We start from the raw sequence: 17,574 nt of genomic DNA, 5'->3' as shown, positions 1-17,574 counted from the left end.
CAGGGATCCATGCACATCTGAGCTATGTGCTAGAACCTCCTACTCTTGTGACAATACAATGCTTATATTTTGGTCTTAAACAGAAAATAAATTATTTCATACATACATTTCTTTTTAAACCTTACTTTACTGTGAGGTCACTCAGTGCCATTGGGACAACCCTAATAGGCTGATAATGGGATCACTGGCCAGGAAGATGAGGGACAGCACAAGCCACATAGGTCTTGAATCAGGAAGCCTTTTGTATCAAAGTTGATAAGACATGGATGGCCTTATTACTTACCTATCCTGAACTTGCTTTTCTGAAACACCAATTGTGTAGTAAGTTGCAAAGTTGTTCCAAAGCTAAATGAGAGGCCACATCTAAACTTCATGGTGCTCCAAAAACCTAAGGGGTCACTGATGACGCTAACTCCTTCTACCCACTGTAAAATCACCACCACTGAGTACCATCCACCCTGGTCCAATCATGGAATCCTTGCCCATGGCTAGACTCAGAGGTGACCCTCCCATCCTGCTCCCCTCATCCCCATAATCTATAAATATAACAAAGGAGTTCTAGAGTTTGGCCAAGACTCAGAAGATCTCTCAGAAACTACAAATACCAAAAATAATAAAATGTAAATATTACATAACATCCCAATTTCATCAAGAAATGGAAAACAAGAAGTTTAATGAGAGAAAATTATAGGGGAGAAAGGAAAATGAAGAATCTGATATTGAGAAGAAAGGCATTTGGAGCTTAATCAAGCACCAATATTTTTTACTTATTTTGCTATTAACTTACATCCTGTCATCTTCCAAACAGGATTAGAGATAGCAAGTCAGCCTCTAAGTTTTCAGACTCATTTGAGACATCCCAGTAAGGCACAGAAACTTGAAATAAATCATTAAGTCCTACTACAATTTCTGGAGGAATAGGACCACCCCACTCGACTCACTCGATCTCTGCCAAGAAGCAAGACTATGTGTCCAGGGCAGCTGTCACACACATGTGCCAGGATCATTTGGAGCATCTCAAAGGAGATGCTGAGCAGATGCTACTGGACTCCTACCCAGGTGCCCTCAGACCCCTCTACCTATATGTTCTGGGCAATCTTTCTTGTCAGTCACTTTGTCTCTAGTAGCTGCTCCTGTAGCCTTCTTCAGAGGTTGCCTTTGTATCTGGAGTTACAGTGGTTGCCTGTGTAGAGGGTCAGAGGCCTGGGAGTTTCCATTTCTCCCTGCCCAGCCCTAACCCCTGGAGGCAGCCTGAACATCCAGCCCCCTTGTCAAAGCCAGATTGATTCTAAGGTATAGTTAAACTCCAGAGCTCCCCACAGAGTCCAGGTGAGCTGGGATGTTTGGCTTCTTGCCCTCCATTCCTGCTTTATCCACTCCATACCTGTTTCTCTTGGGAGCACTTCTTCATAAGTATCTTGTGCAGGAACCCTGGTCTCTGGAGCCCAACCTAAAACAGACACCTTGGTCTACTTTTCTCCTCTAAGTCCCTTCTTGGAGGACTGCTCATGGCTTCTTGATCTCCTCTGCATAAGACTGAGGGCCTTGTCATCTTCTTAGCTCACAGGTCACAGGACTGTTAGATGCCTGCCACAAATTGCACCTAGCTTCTCCTTCAGGAATGCTGGTCAATCAGCTTCAGGTATTACAGCCATAAGGCGATGCAACTCAGAGATAAGGGAGCCATTTGGAGGAGGCTATTTTGGGACAAGGCACTCACAAGGAAGGGGGGAAGTCCTTCTACAAATATGCACAGGGAGAAATAGACATTCCATTCTTATAGGAGCCGCTGGACCTTGGAAGAGACCCCTGGTTGCTTATGTTGAGTCTCTTGCTTGAACTACCCCCAAGTAAGAGGTCTGTGACCGGCCAACCACATATGTTCCTTTGATGTCTTAGACCTCTCCCAATTACTCAATGTCTTTCTCCTCTGAGGCTGAGAATGTAAGGAAGCTCTGCAAGGCTTCTGTGTTGCCTGGGCCAAGTCCCACCTGGATGAGCCCAGTGGTAAGAGCTATGGGCCAGAGTGGGGGGCAGGCATAGGAGCAACCAGTTTCTGGAGATTGACAGAGATAAGAGAGAGTGGAGATGGACAAGGGGGGAACTCAGCTGATCCCAAAGGGGACCACGTCCCCAGCAATGCCCTGGATGTCATGCTTACAGATGGAGATCCATCAATATTTTGGAATGGATGACCTTTAATTTATTAGTTTTCTATAAAAACACACAACATAAACCATCTAAAGTATAGAAAGTATAATTTACAAAAATATAAACATCTTGATTATTTTTAGTGTTCCAACATATTGCTGCATATGTTATTTCCATCAGCATGTTTAAACAGTGCGCACAACCAGCATGTTTACTTCTGTGGGATTGTTTTCAACTCCTTCCTTTTGTTTTAAAATAAAAAAATATAAGAAAAGAAACCAAAATTGGTTATATATGTATATTGTATGTATAAAAGCTTTTGCAGTAGAGTTTGAAAGAAAACATGTTTATACAATTATTTAGGCCCTGTATCAATATGTGGCCTGAAATGTTTGAAACTATTTAAACAAAGTTCTTTTCATGTAAAAGAGAAAATGCCCTCAAATATGCAGTCTTCTTTTCAGGCTATGAGATGATGATCACATCACAAAAGCCAAAAATGTGGACATGTTCAGTTTTCAGGCCTTCAGAGCAGATGGGCGGCCTTCAGGTCAGGGCTAATTTCCAGATTCCTTCAGGGGACTCAGACTGGCATTTTAGGGACTCCGTCACTAACAATGAAAACCCCAGAATGATGCTCTGGAGAAGGGGTCCCCAATCCTCGGCTGTGGACCAATACCAGTTCTTGGTCTGCTAGGAACCGGGGCCACACAGCAAAAGGTGAGAGGCGGGCAAAGTAGTGAAGCTTCGTCTGTATTTGTAGCTGCTCTCCAGCGCTAGCGTCACTGCCTCAGCCTCACCTCAGATCATCAGGAATTAGATTCCCATAGGAGCACTGATCCCTGGTGCCAAAAAGTTTGGGGATCGCTGCTCTAGGGGACAGATCCTCCTGGACACAAGGTTGCCTTTGAGTTCTGCCCTTCGTTTGAAGCTGCACCTCTACTCAGTCTCTCTCTCCAGAGGCTCTGAAGATGCTACCGTGTGTGAAATAAGTGGGGTAGAGATTTCCTTCCACCCTGGAGCGGTTGGTTTTATCGGCAGGCACAGGTCTCCACAGACATGTTGGGGTATACCTTCAGAACCACGTTGCGGTTCTCATCCAGGAAGAGAACCCCAAGGGAGTTCATCTTGTCAGGAACGCAGCAGGGCTCTGGGATGCCTGGAACAATTCCTACAGCTCTGACAATGCTCTGGATGGTGGCGTGATTGGATGGGCGAACAATCTGCAAGGCGGGAAAGGACACTGGTTACCTTGGTACTGTGCCATCTGCATGTCTTTGACTCAGGCCTTGGAAAGGAATAAAAGGTGAGATACCAGGGTTAGTATCTTTTTCCTCCCAAGTCAGCCAACAGACTGAGTTCCTGGGAGGTTTGCAAGAGCCTCAGGCCTTCCTGCCCCTCGGGCCTCCGAGAAGGAAGTCACCATCCCTAAATGGCACTGGCCACTAGGGGGCACATAGACCCAAGGAGCATCTGGAACGTGGCTGGAGTGTTTAGAGGGCAGGCTGAGGGAATTAGCTGGCAGGTTCTGCCTGGGGCTACAGCTGCCCAGGTTTCACAGTCTGAGGAGTAAAAACATACTTTCATGTGATACTGTACTTAGCACCAAAGGGAAAGACTTTCATGCTTATGTTGTTTGGTGTGATGCCGCTGGAAACTGACATTTTCCAGATTTCCGACTGTGGGTGTCAGATGCTGCTTCACTTGCATCACCCTATTTTATCATCATACCGTTCTTACAGGGTGGGTATTACTTTAATTTTAATGGTGAAGAAACTGAGGCTTAAAATTAATAAGAAACTTGACCAAGACTTCTCAGTTAGGGTAGCCGGGCTTGGAAACCATGCCTGCTGGGGCCACACGTGCTCTCTTCCCCTCCATCTCACATCCAGAACAGTCTGTCTGTGTCAAACACACAAAATGCCATTCCTTAAGCACCTCTAACAAGATGAACAGGACCAAGCCACATGCATTTCAGCTCATCACCAACCAAAAAATGTTTTGTAGTGTATTGAAAAGAAAAGCCTCCTGTGTGGGGAACAAGGAGGAGAGAGAGGCAGGGACATCTGATTTGCAAGACTCAGGCTGGTGTCAGGAAAGGTAGGAAGGCGGCCAGCCAGGCTGACAAGGTAACTGTGGGGTCAGCCAGCTGAGGCCTGCTGAGTATTCCTCCTGAATCTGCTAGGCCCTTCCAGCAGATGTCTGTCTCTGTAGGGTACCTCCCTTCTCTCTTGCACATGTATGGCTTTGAGGAAAAGCCCTTAATTCCCAAATGGGGTAATGCTGCCCCGTCTGGGTCTGGGATTTCCCAGCTGGCTGATTTATTAAGGTTAAAATTGGATTTATGCACTGACTTCCTTTCTTTAAGGGGAAGGCATGATCCAGAACTCAGCAGAGGAGCTAAGCAGAAGGAAAGTGTGCATTGCGTGCCAAGGGTCGACATTAGCTAGCAGCCAGCCCGCCACAGTTCAGGCAGTGGGGAGATGGATAGACAGCTGTAACCCAGCCTGGAGGGAAGGTGAGAATTGGAATACATGTCCAGCACAATGGCTAAAACAGCCCCGTGCTGTGTGTTCTGCAGACTCATGCACAGTGAGAGCTGGTTGTCCTGTGGGTCCCTGCCCTGAGTAGGGGAAGGGAGGTGGGAATCCTCACGAGGAAGCCTCCGAGACCAGCTCTGAGTTGCTCAGAGATACTAATGCTCTGAGCTTCAGGTCAGGAGCAGAAACAAAGCCTTAGCAGGTAGGGTGCGTCCGACACCTGTCTTGTCTGCAGGAGTGCAGCATCTCCTCTTCCTCTGTAGACTGCTGCCTTGTGGGAACACACCCCTAAGGAGATGCATTCTCCTCTTTACAAAGGATGAAATGTTCTGATTTAAAATTTAAATTCAACCAAATCAACACTTTCAAAAGCATAGATCAACCACGTCTGTCTGTGGGCTTCCCAAAGGGTCGCCACTTTGGGACCTCAGTCTACCTATTCCCCATCTCCAGTAGATGAGAGGTGTTATCCCAATTTTACAGACAGGAAACAGAAGTCACAAGGCAGAAGGACTTGCCAGTAGGGGTAGAGCTGAGAATCGACTAGACAATGGGCATAACACAACCTACCTTGGGCATTGGGAACTCGCAAGCTCCTGCACAGTAGTAGGCATCGAAGGATTTGGGCGAGATGATCCATTCATTCCATCCAATGTCTGCAAAATCCACTTTCAGATATCTCCGAGAACAGACCCTTGGCTCGTCCCACTGCTTCCTCCTGGCTTTCTGCATCGTCTTTTCATCAAAGTGCAGCATCTGCGATGAGGCCACAAACAAATCCTGGCCCTTCTTCCTGCGGTCCTTGCGTCCTGCCCGGGGCTTCAGGGCCCGGAAGGGGCTGGGCCACAGCTCTTGCTTGTGGTAGTGCTGGGTGTGGGAGGCATGTGCTGGCCTCTCATCTAGCCCAGGCAGCTCATTGTCCTGCAGGGGCCCAGTGGCCTGTGTGGCCCGCCGCACGCGGGGGTCTGTGGAGCTGTTGGGGGCTGTGCCAGGGTCTGGGTCTCCAGCCTGAAAGGGGTCATATCTTTGTAGTGTCACTGCCACACTATTGGGCTCTGAGATGGCCAGGTCGTTGGCATAGATGAGGATGTAGGGTGCATGGGGGCTGGGCCTAGGGACGCCATGGTCCTTCTCCCCAGAATCCAGCTGGGCAGAAAGGAGCAGCTCACCATCCCGGCGGGCTGCCTTGACCATGGAGGAAATGTCCTTGGCCTGCCACAAGCCCCGTGGTGGAGGCGCCAGGGCCATGGCCCCTCGGAGCAGCCCCTGTGTGGCTGTGTTCTGTGAGAGGCTGCGGAAGAGCAAGTGCTGGCGTGAGGGTGGGCCTGGGGGCAGCAGGCGGCAGGACGTATTCTTGGCCCGCTGCTTGCATGGTACCTCATGTGCCTGGGGCCACCTTGGCTCTGAGTAGAAGTGGAATGTGGCTGTGAGAATCATTTCCGAATCCTGCATGGAAGTCAAGTTGAAGAAATACACTGCCTTCTGGTTGATCACTTCTGTGAGAGGAAGACAGATCACAGCCTATTAGGTTCTCTCCTGCATAGGCCTCCATGCTCATAAGGTCTTCCTCCCAGAGCTGGGACAGAAGTACACTCATTTAGGGAGCATTTACAGGCCAGCCAGGCTGTCCTCATCTCATGTAATTCTCACATGAAACTCACGAGGGCGCCAGTTGTTAACATCAATGAATAAATGAGGAATTAAGGTCAGGGAGGTTGGGGACTGTCAATATTCCCTTGCAAAAAAGAAAACGTAACAGCAAACAGGGTGGGTGCTCAGGCCTGCTGGACCCTAAAACTCCTGTCTCACCTCTCCCATACATCCATCCTCCAATGTCTCTTAATGAACAAATGAACAAATTATCTCTGACACCTTCATTAATGAGATAAGGTAGAATCAGGTGTTATGGATAGTTTAGATCCAAAAATTCCTGACAGCAGCCCCTTCTGTATTTGCACAGTTATCTTCTCTATTTTACAAACATTAAATGCAGCCATTCTTCCAAATGAGGTGAAATAAATAGATTGCCTCATTCTTTCCCTGCATTCTAAATGTCTTCTGAGAAAAACTGGCATAAGAACATGGCCATTTGGATGTCTGCTATTTGTTCTGCCTAACCTCTTTTAAGCTTGTTTTGCCAAAAAAAAAAAAAAAAAAAAAAAGGTTTTACAAAGAAAAAAATCAGGGTTATACAAGGTCACTCAACAAAATTTCCAATATCCAGGTTGCTCTCCAGAGGCCCAAATCATGATAAGGACCAGGATCCCTCAAATGTCATATCCTCAGCTTGAGAACACTTGAGTCCCTGCATCCCTGGGACTGTCAACCATCCCTTCCTTTTCTCCTGGCTCTATCAGGTATACCCCAGGGCCAAACTCCCTGATCTGCAGCCCCAAGAAGCTATCTAGCCTGGCAGCATGAGTTCTCTGAATGTCCAAGTCCTTTATAGGGTTCACATGAGAAGGAACTTCTTATGATGCTGCAGACCAGGAGGAGACCAGAACTGCCGGGTAGCCTGACTCTGTCCTGCTGCTCTATGTCCTGCTGCCAGTGTCAGTCTGCTGGGCAAAACTGGGAGAGAAACAGAGCTTCAGAGGGCAGGAGCATGTTCTCCAAAGTGCATGTGCTGGGACAACAGATTCTGATACCTACAATCACAGGATCCACTGGTATTTTTTTTTTGTTGTTTTAATCAAAATCTTCAGTTTAAGGTTAATTGTTTCGATTGAGAAGGAGGTATAATTCACATACTCTTAAGGGACTATGAGAGAGAGGAAGGAAAAAACACATCTATGGAGAACTCAGTAAACGCCAGTCAAGGCTTACATGACAATCTAAAGACCCTGCCTTATCTAATTCTCAGAACAAACTTACAGAGAGGTAGGGAGGCCCCTCCACACCCCTCAGTGTGGTACAGCTTGCTCCCCACCTAAGGAACACTGCACAGACTTAATGCACACTTAAACATGGCTTCCCAAAACACTGCACCCTGAGTGTCATGGTGTGGAGCCTGGAATTACCAAACCTCCTGGACATGGCACACAGCTCTGCTCTTCTAGACACAGCCCAGAGCGTCTAGGATAACGGGCCCAGGAATTCATGTTTTAGCCAGAATTCCAGCGGATTCTAACTATCAGAAAAGTTTGGGAAGTACATAGTGGCTGTGTACTTGCAACATCTGGATTGACCTGTGCGTGGAGTAAAGTTCACCAACAACCACAGCTCTCCCACCTCCACGCTAGGAAAGGCCGGAGGAACTGGGCCCCAGGCCACAACTGGGCCACACAGCATTCTGGGCCTTGCTTTCTTCATCCACTTCAGGAAGACAATAGCATCTCTCTCTTTCTCTCTCTCTCTCTCATGTAATTGTTTAAAGGACTAAATAAATAGCATATGGTAATGTGCCAGACACAAAGGAGAAGCCCCCCACATGTGGTTCCCTACTTCTTTCATCAAAGGACCAAGGCTGGTAGAGCAAGCTCCTGCTGTGCCAACTCAGGCATCTCCTACTGAATGATCCAAATATCAGAATTGTGGCACAGTTAACACGGCAGATAAAAATGTTTTTCTTTTATCCAGTTCAAGACTTAACTCTATTGTTCTGCCAGAGAACACTGGAGAAAAGTTAAGACAAAGAACTGTCCCATCACAGCAGGGTGCAAGCAAGCATCTCTGGACTGGAAACCTACAGCCCTTGGCAAGGAGGAAAAGGGTGATGGAGGAACAGAGATGCGGTTCCCAGAGAAAAGCACCTCAGCCCCTCTTCCAGTGACAAGATAAAAGACCAGATGGGGTATAAAGGACAACTGTGACCACAATGGCAGGGACAGCAACTTTGGCCTGAGGTGCATGTGGCCTAAAGGAAGGTGCTGGGAGGACTATTTACCTTGTGGCAAGAGGCTTTTTCTGAAGGTTATTTCTGCACAGGGTACAGCAAATGTTGACCCGCCCTTAGGATGTAGAATCACAGAAAGCATAATCATAAAGTTAAAGAGGGAGGAATCTTCTTGCTCCACAGATTGCACTCAGGGCAGAAGTCCTTCCTCTGTTTGGCTTAAACACTTTTTGCCAAAGGGATCTCCCCCCTCACTAGGTAGCCTGCTGCATAATGACCCCCTCTGCTGGGAACTGTTCAGTTAGAGATGGGCCACCCCTATCTCCAGCACACGAAGGGCCGGGGCCTGGCCCTGCGACCATGTAATGCACAGAGCTCTAGGATGTGGCTGAGAAAAGGGGCACCTGCCTGAAATTTCCCAGCTTGGATGAGCCCAGGCCTCCAAGAAGAAATCTCAATGAGAAGTTCCTATTTCTTATGAACCCTGCTGGTGCCTGTGGCTCATGTCTAATGGTCAGTGAGAAAAGATCTTCTTCTTCTCCCTCCTTCCTTTCTTTCTTCCCTTCTCTCTTCCTTTTCCTTTCTTCCTTCCTTTTTGGTTTCCCTCCCTTTTTATAATAATGAAGAAACTCCTACTATGGGCTAAGCATTGGCTGACTGAGGTCCTACCAAAGGATCAGAGTTATCCCGGAGGAGCCCAGCTTAGGAATGCGACAGACAGAGATAATCATGGCAATGCCCATATGTAGTGTAGTCATAGCTGACAGCACTGTCACAGGAGCCCCTGAATACTGGTACACTCACTTACAAGTCACCACCTCACTCAAAGTCCTCTATTGCCCTAAAATAAAACAAAACCCCTTGCAGAGACCATACTTGATTTGGCCTGCCTATCTCTCCGACTTCATCTTTTACCACTATCCCCATCTCTGCCCCAGTCGCCCTAGCCTGTTTCTCCTTCCAATAAGAACCTTCTCAGGGCTCTTCCTCAGCTGTTGCTTCTGGCATCATCATTTTTCCTCCAGGCACTGCCGCTTCAGGTCTCTGCTCAAATGGCATCTCCAATAAAGGGTATCTTTGGCTCCTATGGCTAGAAAGAACAGCCCCTTCATTCTGTCTATATCCTGCTTCATTTGTCTTTATGTCACTTCCCAACATCCTAATATATATTTCTTTGTTCATATTTCTCTTTTCCCTAGAACACAAACTCAAAGAGAGTAAGGGATTTACCAGTTTTGTTTATTGCTGCTATATCTCTAGATCCCGGCACAAGGCCTGAATGACAGTCGGCACTCAGAAATACGTGTTGAATAGTGGGAGAAGAGTGGGGTCTTTGCTAGATTTGTCTGCTTCAGTTAGTAAATTGGGGTTTCTGCCCTGCTTCCCTGGTGCTCCACAGTGTTTCCTGCAAGCAGTACAGAAAGATATAATTGATAATGCAAATCCAACTGGAGACACTGGGCTATAGGATCTTTGTCCAGTTACTTCCTCTTACGCCTCAGTTTTCTCATCTTTAAAACAAGAATGCTATTGTTTACCATTACGGAGCTCCAAGCTCCAAGCTCATATGCATATTTAATTCTTCGCATTCAGTGAGGGAGCAGGGATGGGTCACTCATTCTATAGACAAAAAGGTGGAGCCTCAGACGACTCAGCTCATAACAGCAGAGCCACGGTATGCACTCAGATCTATCTGACCCCAAGCCAAACCCTTACATACAATCATGAGGTGCCTAACAGTGATAATGTGCTGTGAACTGCAAAATGTTTTGCAAGCACAAGTCATTATTCGAATGTTTGTGGTTGTGACTCTCCAGGAAAGAAAAGACTCACCTTATTTAGACAAGTTGCTCTCTCTATGGGTCTTTGAAAATCTCAGAACCCAAACCAGGTTTCCTTTGTTGGGCGATCAGTTTCCTTCTCAACTCGGTGGGAATGGGACTAGAGGGGAAGAGGTAGGGAAGGGGCCTCCTAGTCCCAGGGTTCCCCCAGGTACCCTGATGGCTAACTATCAGACCAAGAAGATGCTCAGAAGGCCCTATAGAAGTAGAACCCATGCCACCTGGAGTTTTGTCCCATCATCCATTGGCCTTGCAACAAACATCAGGGTGACCAGAGTGAGAATGCTGAGCTGACGAAATAAGCACCAATATAAGCTGGAGAAAGGAAGCAGTGGGCTAGCCAGTGGTGCTGTGGAGAAGGGAAAAGAACTAACATGAACTAAAAGTCTTTTGTTCAGGCCCCCGAGTCTGGGTTTAAATCCTGCTTGCATCTTACTAGCTCTGGTACCTTAGGCAAGCCATGGAGCTGTCTGTGCCTCAATTTCCTTATCTGTAAATCAGGCAGAATAATTTTATGCATCTCCTCAAGTTGTAAGATTATCTCTGTGGAGCTCACAGCATGGTGCTTAGCTCCCTGCACATGCTTAGAATACATTGGTCATGTGGCACTACGAACTACTGTTGCATTTAAGGCACCATGACCCCAGAGTACCATCAACCCTCATATCATGCTCATACTTCATAAGGAAATCATCTATTATAGATAAAGGGTCAATGTCCTTACTATCTAAAGTAAATCTTTAGACAAGAACCCCAAAAGCAGGAAGCAATGTCCACAAGAAAAATTGCAAATGGCTAATAAGCATGAAGACCAGGGTGACTAGTAATAAAAAAAAAAAAAAAAGGGAAACTTCAAATATTTTACCTGCATGTTGAAAATATGATCTTGTTAGGATAAAAATGAGATATATTCCACCAAAATATTAACTCTGGTTATATCTGGGTGTATAATTAAGGATGATTTCCTTCTTTTTAAAATTTTTTTATAGTTTTTCAATTATAGTTGACATTCAATATTATATTAGTTTCAAGTGTACAGCATAGTGGCTAGATATTTACATAACTTATGAAATGATCTCCACAATAAATCTAGTACCCACCTGACACCCTACATAGTTATAACAATATTATTGATTACATTCCTCATGCTGTACTTTACATTCCAGTGACTATTTTGCAACTGCCAATTTATACTTCTTAATCCCTTCATCTTTTCACCTAGCCTCCCAATTCTTTGCATCTGGCAGCCAACAGTTCATTCTCTGTATTTATGAGTCTGTTTTTGTTTTGTTTGTCTATTTATTTTGTTTTTTAGACTTCTTTTCTTGATTGTGACTTTCTATAATTTCTAGATTTTTCCCCAGTAAGTATGTATTTCTTTTATAATCTCTTTCTTCTCTTCACCATCCTCTCCCCTCCCCTTAAGTCTTTCCTTTCCTCCTTTTCCCCCCTCTCTCTCCCTTTCTCTTGCTCCTTTTCCCCATCTCTTCTCTCCCACCCTGCTAACTGTATGTACATTGTATAGTCCCTCACTGCCTACAGGAAACTGATAACACTCAAGGCTCTTAATGCTTAGTTATAGCCCACTGGTCCATTTCCATCTCCTGCCTCTTTCCTCACTTTATTTCCTCACTGAAAACAAAGTCCTCACAGTTCCATGTATACAGTGGAGTGCTTTACTTCTACACCTGCCTAAATACCACCTGCCTTTTCAGACTATGTTTGGGGCCTCACCTGCTCTGTGAAGATTTCACTAGCCCCTACCCAGAGCTCTTTCCCTGCTGGGTGAGTGCTGTGCCTTGGGGCTCTGAAAGAATACCCCCAGCCCTTTGTCGCTCCATCAGTCCACCTGTCCTGATGTTCATATTCTTCTGCTAACACCTACATTCCCCACCAGCTTCTGAGGGCCAACAGTCTATGCATCTTTTTGTCATTTGAGCTTACAGCACTTGTCACCTTCTGAGGAAAGACTTGGGAAAAGTAGAATAAACATGACTTTTGGTATTGTTGACAAATGGGTATGTATTATTACAGTCATTTTAGAGACGGAGAAATTGGGCTGAGAGAAGTTAAGTTACCTGATCAATATCACGCAGGCAGATAGAAAGCTTAAATTTAAATACAGGTCATTTGGGGCAGGGGTATCTCATCATAATCCTTAGGTCAGGCTCAGAGGCTCTCTTCACTGATATAGACTTAAGAGGGAATAAAATACTTCAAGGAACAATGGAAGGGAGGGACGGAAGGGAGGCTGGAGTAATAATAGTAGGGGCTAATAAATTATTGACACTTACATGTGTCAGGCATTGTTTTAATCACTTGACATATCTCAGATCATTTTAGAAAAACTTATAAGAAAGGAAGAATTATTAGCCTCATTTTAGAAGTGAAAAACATTGAGTCATGGGCAAGTTCAGTCCCTTGCCCAGATCACAGACTCAGTATTTGGACCTTACCAGTCTAGCTCACAACTTGTACTGGGAACACGAGCTCTGCTGCCTGGTGGCAGGCCAAGAACACAGTTCTACTGCAACAAGGGCTGGAGGTACTGATGCATTAGCTGTTGGGAATAGGTGCCACCCCACTGAGACAGCAGAGGCTACCATCTTGGAGCAGGCTGGTACTGATACTTTCTGGAACCAGAACTGAAGCCTGCTATTTTTGTGCTTCATTCATAAAGTGAGGGATTTCTGCTCAGGCTCACACTTCCTCATAGCTGGGTTGTTGGGTCGGGAAGCAGACACTTCTGATTCTGAGGGGTTGGGTGTGAAACAACTTCAGTGAATAAAGGGAGGGGTTGAAAAATTAACTGCCAGGACCTATGCCAGGCACAAAATCCACCTTATCTCACTGAATCTCACCTCCCCATTGTACGCACAAGAAACTATGCTCGGAGAGGTAAAGTGGCATGCACAACAGCACAAAGTCGGTAAAGCTGGGACGTATACCCATGGCTTTCAAATGGTTCCAAACAAGATTGCTAGGTTTGCCAGACAGTCCCAGATTCATCCAGAATAACCTCCCGGATTGTCTGTTCCACTCTTTGTCTCCCAAACCCTGGGCTTAGTTCTAACGGAGCTGGGAGAGGGAGATAACAGTGAGAATGGCACTGGCCTGGCGGATGGGAGGCACCAACCACTGTCACTGCGAACAGTCCCATCACCTGCTTCTGAAGGACTGTCTCCAGGTCCTTTTCAGGGCTAATCCTCTGTGTTCCATTGTTACTTGTCCTATCCTTATTCTGTGAAAGTAGAAACAAACTGTGCACCTCCATCCTGGGGCTTCAGAGAGTATGTGGGCTCACTAGGCATGCTCACCTCTTGTTGCAGCAGTGACCTAGCCGGCCTTGCTTTTCTCAACTGCAAGGCTTTGAGAACTGACTTAATGGGTACAAGGTCAAGTCTACATCTATATGAACACAAATACTTCGTACTTCCAGGGGAACAACATACACCACCACCTAATCTGGCCAGGGCTGGGCTTGGGCTTACACATATTACCTCATCTCATCTTCTCCGCATCCCCACAGGAAAGATGCTGCATGATCTGCTCCTTCTGTAGATGATATCCGTCAAGTTCACAGAGCTTTAAAAGTTTATCCAAGGTCACATCTATGCCAGATAATTCTTGAGTGGCTTAATTTAATAATAATGATGCAGAAATGGACCCCAGGTGGTGAAAGAAAGGTACCAGAGGGGATGGAGTTAGATATGTTTGACCTGGAGCGCACCTGAGTCTGTTCAGTATGAAAGACTGGGCCTCTCTGTGGCAGGTGCTCCCTAGTACATAGTTATGCAAGGCCAAGCTTCCCATGTTTGGCTCTGAAGCCACAGATTTTACCTTGAGTCAGACAACCGGCGATCAGCAGGCGGCAGATCTGACCTCAGGCTGTCTGGCCCCAATGTTGGGCTTGTTCTTGATGGTCTTTCCCCTGATGAATGGCCTCCTTCCCAAGAGGGCTGCAGGAGACCCCTACCCACATTTTCTAGAATGACATTCTGTGACCATGAGTAGTCCCCATGATAACCAGTGTCTTACCACCACCCTGACACGAAGCTGCACCTCCTTTCCGCACCATGGTGCCTACAGAAGTAGCCCAGGCAAGGTGGACAGATGGCTGAGGCTGAAACCTGATGGTACTCTACTCTCTGAGCAAGGTAGAGAGGGCTGTACAAGTAGCCTCTGCCCAGCTCCATTCAAGGTGTGGAAGAGGAGTAAAGATCTGCTCAGGTAGGTGGGGTGTCCCCTGCCCAAGCTTCAGGGCCCTTCCTCAAACCCCCACAGTCTAAGCACTACATGCCAGTGCCCCACAGGTCTCGGTCTTGAGCATCAAAGATTAGGCACCAAAAGCCCTTCTCAGTCCACTCTGCTTACCCAGACACGGAACCCACTAACTGCCCCCAGCTAGAGGTTCACACCCTCTGTCTGGGCCCAGTGCCTGGAATTTCTATCTGGTCTTATGCTCATCTGACATGCCCTCCTCAGTGCCCTCTTCCTCTGTGAAGAGCCAGCACAACTGATCCCCTATGACATGGATTCCCCCACCCATAAACTCCCCCAGCCCAGTCCAGTTTCCATCCTGTGTTTAAAGCCTTGCATATGGAGTGTTCCGTGTCCAGCAGGTGTGATACCCTTCCAGGCTTGGCAGCACCCCAGGGGCAGGAACTCAGTGTCACTTTGTGTCACTTTCGTGTCCCCACTGGAGGCTCAGGGACTGGCATAGCGGTTGGTGAATAGTTAATGAAAGAATGAATGAATGAGTCAATGAATAGAAGAAGAGGAAAAGAAGAGGTGCGGGCTAGGAGGATGGATAACTGAGGAAGGGGGAGAATGAGAAGAAGAGGCCTCTGGGCCCCATCTACTTACCCAGCGTGGGACGGAAGCTGCGGACCGTGTTACCTGCTCCAGGCCGCGGACTCCTTCGGCTGTATTTCTCATAAAGCCGGAGCATGTGGACAGCGACCATGTCCTGGGCACCCGGGCCCAGAGCAGCAGCCGCGTCTCCCAGGAACCGCTGGGGGTCCTTGTACCCCACCAGGTTGTCTGCCGCTGCGGGAGTGTTGGACTGGACAGGGGCCGTATGGCTGCTGCCCGAGTCCTGGAGCAGCAGCGTCAGCAGCGTTAGCAGAGACAGCAGTCGGGGCTCCGGTCCTAGGCTGGTCCGAGCGGGACCAAGGGCCATGGTGGGTGGCGGTGGTGAAGGGCCAGAGCCCACAAGGAGAAGAGAGAGAGCGAGCGCACCCGAGGCTGCGATTCAACCCTGAGGCTGGGGGGCGCGCGGAGTAGCTGTGCGGGGCGCGGGGCAGAGCGGGGCAGCCAGCCAAGCGCGCGGTCACGGCCGTCCTGTCCTGTGCTGTGAGAGCGGAGCTGGGCTCGACCTGGCGCGCAGCTTCCGCACACTCGCGCCTCGAAACTTTACAGCTCACGGTGCGGCGGGCTCAGCGGGTTCGAGGGGCGGGGCGGGGCGGGGCGGCCTACAGTGCCCTCGGGGGGACCCGGCTACAGGTCCCGTACTACTGGGGCCCGCAGCTTACACGGCCGTGCCTGGCCCGCTGTGGGTGCGTGCTCCCGTATGTGGCGGCGCGCGCGCGCAGGGGTGTGTGCCTGACTGTGTGGCCGTGAGTGTGGGGGGCGTGGGTGTGGTGGAGCGCACTTCCCGCGCCCCTGCCGAGACCCGGAGACCCGCGACCCGGGCGGCTCCTGTGTGTCGCCGCCGCAGCCTGCCTGGGGCTGCGCGGGGGCTGGGCAGTCTTTCGATGGGGGCCCGCCTGCCGTGTTGCCCCTGCAATGGCATGCGATGACTATGTGGTTGCAAGATGACAGCTCCCCCGTGAGGACCCTAGAAGGGATGTGTGTGAGCCCAGTTGCCTCTGAGCCAGTGTGTGTCCTAAATGCAAGAGTGAGGAGAACACGGACTCTTCCTGGGCAGCCTTTGAAAAGAAAAACCCTATCCCCAAATCTCAACTAACCAAAGCAACTGGAATGAGATCCTAATTAAAGTTCAGAATTAGTTGGTGACCCAGGATTCGGCGACAATGATCCAGGTTATTGAAGAAACGCATCAAAGGTCTCTGCTAATCTTTGGATATGTAGTCTTCAGGACTGTCCTGAAAAAGTACATGGTTTCAAATGGCTTTACAAAATGTTTCCAAAGTGTCAAGATGGGAGGCGAGAAAGCAGTGGCTTTTCCAAGGGTTTCACTCTGAAGTGAGGGAGTCATGAATCCCTGGCCCACTGCCATTCCACTTAGTCCTGGGCAGAAGGTCCTGAACTTCATTTTGCCTTTAGCCAGGCTTCTAATCTACAGATAGAATTTCAGGGGGTCTAGAAACTTGGATGGAGAAAAAGTACATCTTTATTTTCGCTAATCTATAACTGAAACTTAGCATTTCCTATCTTAGAAATACAGACAGCCAATCACAGTGGTATTAACCATACCTGTGACTTTGTCACCAATAGCCATCACCCATAGATATTTTCATATCATATGAGTTGTTTCCTATTTCTCAAGATATCTTTTTTGCTCCTCACTATTTTGAAATTAAAGTAGTTGTTAAGCCCGCTGTTAGTTATTTAATGAATTAATTAAAAAGACACATATATTACTTCTTGCAAAGTTGTTTTTAAGAATATTTTGATTAGTAACTATATTTTAATGTAATTGGCTTCCTTTATAACCTGGCATATTTGAGAAAGGATTCACCCCTTCCTCAGTCTGAGAAAGGAGTCCAAGGCCCACACAAAAAATTTACCAATCCTTCTGAGGGAAGGAAAAGACCTCTTCAAACCCATGTTCTTCCAGCAGGTCTAGGATGTTGTCCATGCTACATTTCAAAGAACTATTTGCAAACTTGTGAACACACTGTTCCTTTACTTGGTAACTTGGGCTTCCTGAGCCAAAATAGCTACTTTTCTTGGAGGGCTCACAATGCAATAATTGAAAAATTGCTGGAAAAAGATGCTGTTGGTGTGTAAAACACAACCCATTTGTAATTTTTTAAAACTTTGCAGTGTTAAATTAGAGGCCATCCCATTGAGAGCCTCAGAACCTCAGGATTGTAGCTTTTGGAAAATTACAGAGGAGAATTTTATTGATTTTGATTATTAGCACACATTGCATTCAACCTCCTGTTCCTGTATCTCCCATTTGTTCTAGAAAATAGTTTTCAAAAACGGTTTGCTGGAGGTGAGATGATCAAGTCTCAAT

At 47.4% G+C, this 17,574-nt stretch overlaps 1 protein-coding gene across 1 annotated transcript; it reads right to left on the bottom strand.

Annotated features, from left to right (window-relative positions):
- Positions 1 to 2,366: 2,366 nt before the first annotated feature.
- On the bottom strand, positions 2,367 to 15,549 carry GDF10 (growth differentiation factor 10). The gene is made up of 3 exons (XM_016142782.2): positions 15,234 to 15,549; positions 5,262 to 6,187; positions 2,367 to 3,374 (listed from the first exon to the last, which is right to left on the bottom strand). The coding sequence occupies exons 1-3, from the start codon at positions 15,547 to 15,549 to the stop codon at positions 3,183 to 3,185; spliced, it is 1,434 nt and encodes a 477-aa protein (XP_015998268.2). The 3' UTR covers positions 2,367 to 3,182.
- Between the last annotated feature and the right edge of the window lie 2,025 nt (positions 15,550 to 17,574).

The sequence above is a fragment of the Rousettus aegyptiacus genome, unplaced genomic scaffold (assembly GCF_014176215.1).
Source record: "Rousettus aegyptiacus isolate mRouAeg1 unplaced genomic scaffold, mRouAeg1.p scaffold_m13_p_6, whole genome shotgun sequence".
In the NCBI taxonomy this organism is placed as follows: Eukaryota; Metazoa; Chordata; class Mammalia; order Chiroptera; family Pteropodidae; genus Rousettus; species Rousettus aegyptiacus.
The sequence above is the reverse complement of the archived record's forward strand: the minus strand, read 5'-3'. Positions and strand labels throughout refer to the sequence as shown.